This window comes from Echinops telfairi, unplaced genomic scaffold (assembly GCF_000313985.2).
Source record: "Echinops telfairi isolate 266 unplaced genomic scaffold, ASM31398v2 ScPeMD7_7468;HRSCAF=8506_1, whole genome shotgun sequence".
Taxonomy (NCBI): Eukaryota; Metazoa; Chordata; class Mammalia; order Afrosoricida; family Tenrecidae; genus Echinops; species Echinops telfairi.
In genome coordinates this window covers 7810897-7818052 of record NW_022111370.1, presented here as the reverse complement: position 1 = coordinate 7818052, position 7156 = coordinate 7810897, and the positions used below count along the sequence as shown (strand labels likewise).

The 7156-nt window shown below is 42.9% G+C and overlaps 1 protein-coding gene and 1 pseudogene across 1 annotated transcript in view; one reads left to right on the top strand and one right to left on the bottom strand.

Annotated features, from left to right (window-relative positions):
- The window catches only part of LOC101648982, a 10400-nt pseudogene extending 9006 nt beyond the window's left edge, over nt 1–1394 (bottom strand).
- A 3387-nt stretch (nt 1395–4781) lies between these two features.
- LOC101649299 (ADP-ribosyl cyclase/cyclic ADP-ribose hydrolase 2-like) overlaps nt 4782–7156 on the top strand; it is a 42258-nt gene continuing 39883 nt past the window's right edge. Inside the window, exon 1 of the mRNA XM_045284389.1 lies at nt 4782–4789. Coding sequence (XP_045140324.1) covers nt 4782–4789 — 8 coding nt within the window. The remainder of the gene's footprint in view (nt 4790–7156) is intronic.

Below are 7156 nucleotides of genomic sequence, written 5' to 3'. Positions count from 1 at the left end.
CAACTGGTAGTTCTGTGAGTGGAATAAAAGCGTAGTGTCTTTCCTCTTGTCCTGCTTGCTTAGGCCTCAGTGCTTCCATCTTCTGACGCTCCCTCGGAAAAGTATGCACCACTAGCCCATTCTTTGTCCACCTGACTTTCCGGCGGTGGTGGTGGGAATGGTGTACATCCGGAGCAGTTTTTCCCTTTGGTCTCTTAGGTTTACTCACAACGTTTTTGTTTGAACTGTGGCAAAAATCTTTCCCAATTTTGTGATCTTAATTCAGAATCTGTCATTAAAGTTTTAATGTTGTATATTGGATAGATATTCTTTAAAAGTATCTAGGACTATTTTCCCAAGCGCTTTTAAGCCATTGATGGGTCTGATGGTTGGAACTGTTTCCCTGAGCCATGATATAACAGTTGGTTAACTGCTGCAATGCCTTCAGTGTAGATCCTCTGGGACTAATAAGCAGGTGTCATCTTTTTACAAATCTTTTTATTTTGTACTACAGACCCCATTTTAATGATGTCATATGCAGCAGCATTCCGAAGACTTTGTAGTGCCAGCTCGAATGAAACACTCCTCCCTGAAAGTTTTGTGAAGTCTTTGGACCTCACGATGTATTTATCAGAAGTCTCCTTTGTTGTCCAAACAGTCACGCTGCCTTCATTCAGGTCCAAGTTTGCATGAACTTGAGGTTCATTCGAGGCCTTCTGCACCAACAGCCAGCTTTCTTTCAAGTGAGCCGCTCTCTGTTGGGGAACAAAGTTGCCAAACGGCTCGCCTCCAATACTCTGGGATTGTCTTCTTTGGAGAATTCTGGCTCCTTCTCACCATCCGGAACAGTGAGGAGTCAACTCGGTTTTCTGGCTTTGCCTGCTGGTTAGGAAAAATCTGGCTTTTCCCAGTTGCTGTTCCGCGAGGAAGAAGCCATCTTAAAAAGAAAAAACAACAACGTTTTTTGAAATCTATTTAAAATTAGTTTTCTTTGAAAGAGTAGATTTTGTCAGATAAACTCAATAATCGTCCAGAGCTGGCATGGATTGGTGTTGCTTCCTCATGTTGTGGCTGATGATGAAGCAACAAGTTCAAACTAATTGCAACTTTGACTTGTCTGTGTGGACACCCTGTGCTCAGTGGGTGTCACTGTGCTTCTGGTATGGCCTTTTTCTTTAACGTCATCTAAAGTAGCAAGCAATTCCTTTCCTTCTGCTACTGCACCTAATATTTTATTTTTCATATTTCCCATTCACTCAAAGGTAATAGATTTCCTCCCACCCCCCTTTTCCTTTTCGGTGTTTGGAATAAAATGCTGGAAGACAACTCTCCGTGAATAGCTTACATTTCTGCAGGGTCCAGATCTGAGTGAAACTATTGATGGTCAAAATACGAAGATTTGTAGAAAGAGACATTTCAGGCTAGTCCAGCTAGACTCTTCCCTAGAGACAACCCAAGGAAGGTAAGAGGAAGCCCTCTTCTCTTGCTCAGGGACATTTTCTTACATCCGGGCGCTGTGAGTAATCACTCTGGAGGGGAGGTGGGGTGGGTGGCTCTGTCAACCGTCTCATAAAAGTCCAGGGGCTTAAATTAGAGGGCTTCTCTTCTGTGGGGTGACCCCTGTGTACATAGGTATCTGCCCCTTAGGTCAGTGTGTAGAGAAACTAATTCCCCCAACCCCCTCTTTGTTTGCTATAATAAATCGTATGTCTCTGACCCAGTGGTCTCATGTTTTTTGTCAATATATGCCGGTTTCTTTTCCCATGTGAAGTAGCAGTCATGGGTTCCAGGATTAAGACCTAGTTATCTTTGGTGTGAGGTATTACTTAGCTACCACGGTCTACCCGCTGACATCCAAAGATCCACATCACATCTGTCCCACATGAACAATAATATCCACCTAGCCTCTGGGCCTCAAAATGAGCCTTGGACCCACTACAGTATTACCCTTCCAAAATTGATGTAAATTAGGTATGGATGAGGCTCTGGGATTAATCAGCCCTGTGGACCTGTGACAGTAGGTTTTGTGCTGACAAAATAATAATGGTGGAGCAGGCATAAGGTAGCAGTCACAGACATTTCCATTCAAAAAAGGAGTTGCGGTTCCAAGCATTGTTGAAACTCAAGTGAGCGAACTCCCATCAGGTTTCTAGACTTGGTAGTACTTCTCTTGCCTCATGACTCTGCCCTCTGCTCCTCTCTCCTCTGGGCCAACAGCTTCACCTTCTGAAATGCTGTTTTCATGAAGAAAAGCACAGGGTTGCTGTGGTGTACATTTATAAAACCATTCGTCAGGTGTAAGATTTGAGAGTCCATTAGTCTTCCCTGACTAGTTTTGGTCAAGCCTGGCATTATTATGCTGGTGTAACATTTTCAAAAACCTTATGCATCTCTTGTATATGGGTTGAATTCCCAGGGATTTGCTCCATCAGGACAGATGTTTCTCTACAGATTATCCCTGGGAAATTCCGAAACATTGGCTTCAGTTGGGATGGCTGAGGGGGTCTTTAGAGGCAAATGCTTAGGCTCTTCAAAGAGCCTCTGTGTAAACTGGATATTCTGACTTGTTCCGTCCTTCCCTGGCACTATCCTGCTTGTCTAGTACAACAGTGGCCTTTTCATCCGTGTATTATTTCTTGATGGTGAAGCAACTAACTTTAGCCTCTTGCATTCTGGACAGACAGAATTTCTCACATCAAGTCCTGGTTCGCTTTGGCTTAACAGTGCCTCCTTCAACGTATTATGTTGCTTTTGCATTTTTTCTTTTTTATGCAGCAAGGAGACAGCAGGTAAAACCTCGAAGACTTGGAAGTCTCCTCAGTTTACCTTCCAACTTTATCACAATATCAATTTCCTGGGAATGCTGCAACAAGTCTTCACAAACTGGGTGGGCTAAGACAACAAAATGTATTGGCCCACAATGCTGGAGATGAGAATTAGGAGAATAAGGGGCTGGTAGGGCCATAGGTGGCATAGTGGGTTACATGTTGGGCTGATCACCTCAAGGTCAGCAGTTCGAAACCACCAGCCACTCTGCGGGAAAAAGATGATGCTTTCTGCTCCCATAGAGATCGACAGTTTCAGGAACACACAGGGCCAATACTGCCCTGCCATATGGAGTCACTGTCCCTCAGAATGAACTCACTGGTAGTGTGTTTAGTTTAGGCAGGGCCATGCTCACGCTAAAGATTGTAGGGAAGAATTCTTGCAGCTTTTTAGCTTCTGGTGTTTGTCAGAAAGTCTGGCATCCATCCCTTGGCTTGCAGCTGCATCACCCTGACCTCACTTCCATCTGCACAAAAGCTTCTCCCATGTATCTGTGTCTTTGTATCTAAGTTTCCCTCTTTTCATGCACACTCATCATGTTGGATTAGGGTCCACCTGAATCCAGTATGGCCTCAATTTAATGACATCTACAAAGGTCACATTTCTGCAGAACTGGTACATGGATCAAGAGGCAGTTGTGCCAACAGAACAAGGGAGTACTGAATGGTTAAAGTCAGAAGAGGTGTGCACCAGGGTTGTATCCTCTCACTATACTTATTCAATCTGTATGCTGAGCAAATCATCAGAGAAGTTGGATTATATGAAGAATTCAGCATCAACATTGGAGGAAGGCTCTTTAACAAGCTGCCATATGCAGATGACACATTTGCTTGCTGAAAAGGAGGAGGACTTGAAGCACTCGCTGATGATAAAGGATCGCAGCCTTCAGTATGTATTACAACTCAAATGTATGGAAGACCCAATTCCCCACAACTGAACCAATTATGATAAATGGAGAAAAGGTTGAAGTTGTCAAGGATTTTGTTTTCTTGGATCCACAATTAATGCTCACGGAAGCAGCAATCAAGATCAAAAGATGAGTTGCATTAGGTAAATCTGCTGCACAGACCTGTTTAGAGGGTTGAAAAGGAAGGATGCTACTTTGTGGTCTAAGGTGCACCTGATCCAAGCCATAGTCTTTTCATTTGCCTCATATGTATGTGTAAGTTGGGCATTGAATAAGGAAGATTGAAAAAGTATCGAAGCATTTGAATTGTGGTGCTGGAGAAAAATATCAAAAGTAACCTGGACTGCTAAAAAAACAAGCTGAGCAGTCTTGGAAGTACGGCCAGAGTGCTCTGGAGAGGCAAGGATGGCAAGAATTTATCTTATATACTTTGGAGACCAGTCCCTGGAGAAGGACATGATGCTTGGTATGTGGAGGGACAGCAAGAAAGAGAAAGGCCCTCAAGGACATGGATTGACACAGTGGCTGCAACAATACACTTAAACATAAAAATAATGGTGAGGCTGACACAGGACCTGGCAGTATTTCCTTATGTTATGCATAGGGTCACTATGGATTGGAACCAACTCGATGTTACCCAACAACAACAACAACTGCTCAATTCTAGTACAGTCACTAGTGACTGTGGGGTGCAACTCACACATACTTTCCAGGGTAACAAAAACCACAAGTAGCTGACTTACCAAGCAGAAATGTATTTTCCCTCAGTTCAGGAGGCGAGAAGTCTGAATTTAGAGCACCAGCAAGAAAGGAAAGCTCTATCTCTGTGCTCTGGGGGGAAGAGCCTTACAACATTCAAAGCCTATTGTACTAGGTTCAGTTCTCCATAGAGGCAAAACTAGTGATGCATGTGTGTCATATATATGTGTTTATATCAAGAAATGACTTACAGTTGTAGAAGCAGGCAAGTTTAGTCCAGTTCAAGTCCATTGGTCAGATGTGAGCTGAAGGCTTCTCTGGCTCATGTGGAATCTGATGAACAGACATCAGGATGTCAATGTAGGGGGCCATGGGCCGGTGAGTGCAGGGGTGAATGAATCTGGGATCAGCAATGAATCCAAGGTCAGCAGTCTGATAACAGCTTGTGGGATGAGCAGACAACACAACAGGAGATTGATGAAACACGTGGCAGCCAGTTCCAGCCGAGGTGAAGCTTGGCTCTGTTCAGGATATCTCTCTTAATGCAAAAGGCCACACCCCTAAGGCTGTGTCATCAGGCTGAGACTTGATGGATAGGTTGGATTCCACCCCACCCTTCACACAGTGTCTAGTTGACTAACCATGACACCTATTGAAAGAAAAACAGGCCAACCTTGAAGATATTGTGGGTTCGGTTCCACACCACCACAATCAAGTGAATATTATAATAAAGTTAGTCACATGATATTTTTGGTTTACCAGGGCATATAAAAGTTATACTGGAGGATGATGATGGCAAAAAATGTACAGATGTGCTTGACACAATGAATGTATGTATGGATTGTGATAAGAGTTGTATGAGCCCCCAAGAAAATTATTTTTTAAAAAGTTATACTGGCACTATTCTGTAGGTCACTAAATTTGCAATGCCAGAAGACCCACCTCAAATCTGCTGTCATTGAGTTGATCCTGACTCAAATAGTGACCCTATATAAGGGTTCTGAGGCTGTAAATCTAAAGGAGTAGATAGCCTCATCTTTCTCTCACTGCTAGTGGGTTTGAAGCACAGACCTTGTGGTTAGCAGTCAAATGCTCACCAAAAACCACCATGGCTCATTCAGTGTGCACCAGCATCCTGGAATGTTTGAAATACTGTGAGAATGACCATGTGATAGGAGCATATGCGTTGGGGAGAAAATGGTGCTGGTAGACTTCCTCAGTGCAGGGTTGCCACAAACCTTCCATTTGTAAAACATACAGTGTACATGAAGTACAATATGGGAAGCATGACTGTACACCACCCAGCCCTTCCAAAGCCAATGGCTGAAAGGTGGAAAGTGCACCAAATGCTAAAGAAATCAACCTTTTTTATAAGTAGCTGACAGTTCTCAGATTTACTGGTGTCTGCTTCTGTGATTACTTGCAGCCTTAGAAACCCACAGAGCAGTTCCACTTTGTTCTACAGCAGTGGTTCTCAACCTGTAGGTCAAGACCTCTTTGTGGGTGGAATGATCCTTTCACAGGGGCTGCCTAAGACCATCAGAAAACACGTATTTCTGATGGTTTTGATCTTAGGAACCGAGACACTGCTCCTCTATCCATCTGCAGGAGGGTCTGCCCACATGCAGATATGCCCATATATGAGTACCCAGTGTGAAGACAGTTACTTATGATACACCATGCTTCAAGACAACATTTCATTTATTTATAATTAGAAATAAATATTTCACAATATATAATTATATATTGTTTTTATGATTCATCACTATGCTTTATGTTCAATTTGTAACAATGGAAATACATCCTGCAGATAAGATATTTACAATATGATTCATAACAGTAGCAAAATTACAGTTATGAAGAAGCAATGAAAATAATTTTATGGTTGGGGGGTCACCACAACACGAGGAACTGTATTAAAGGGTCATAGCATTAGGAAGGTTGAGAACCACTGTTCTATAGGGTCACTGAGTTGCAATCAATTCGATGGCAATTGGTTTGAATTGTGAATGACCCTCAAAATGTTCCATGCCTAAAGTAACAATTCCTCTGGGGATCCTCAAAATTGTCTATAAGCTGCCACATGATCACCAACTGCTTTCATTTACGACTGACTACATGTTACTTGAACATCCTGTACCCTGCTTTCACAAATGCCATCACTTAGAGTCTTTAACTTCCATGTTCTACCAGTATAAACCCTTGACTTCCTGTAGCCATAGTTCTTTTCCACTTATGGTGGTCTAGATGCTGCCTGATTCGTGACTTGTTTGGCCCTTCATAGATAGACGTATGTGCTCTCTGAAATGTTCTTGGACAAGCCCCTGTGTTCTTCAGTTCCTTGAAGTTCCTTCAGTTCCTTCAGTTCGCTCTCTCCCCATTATGTGTTTGCTGGTCTGTGTCGCTGTTACTACTTATGACTCAGAAATAATCATGTTTAGGATGCATCCTGCACTGATGTGCCAGAATGAATTACCAGTATGTTGTTGTTTTAGGCTATTGTGTCAATTCTGACTTGTAGTGACGCCAGGTGACAGAGTAGAACTGCCCCATCGGGTTTCCTAGGCTATAATTTATGGGAGCAGATTATGCCAGGGCTTTTCTCTCAGGGAGTGATTGCATGGGTTAGAACCACTCACCTTTTGGGTTAGGATCCCAAAGCATAATTTTCAGGGACACAATTCAATCAATAACCAGGATGTAGGAATATTATTTAGGAATGTGGGGGTAAATAAGGGAGGGGAA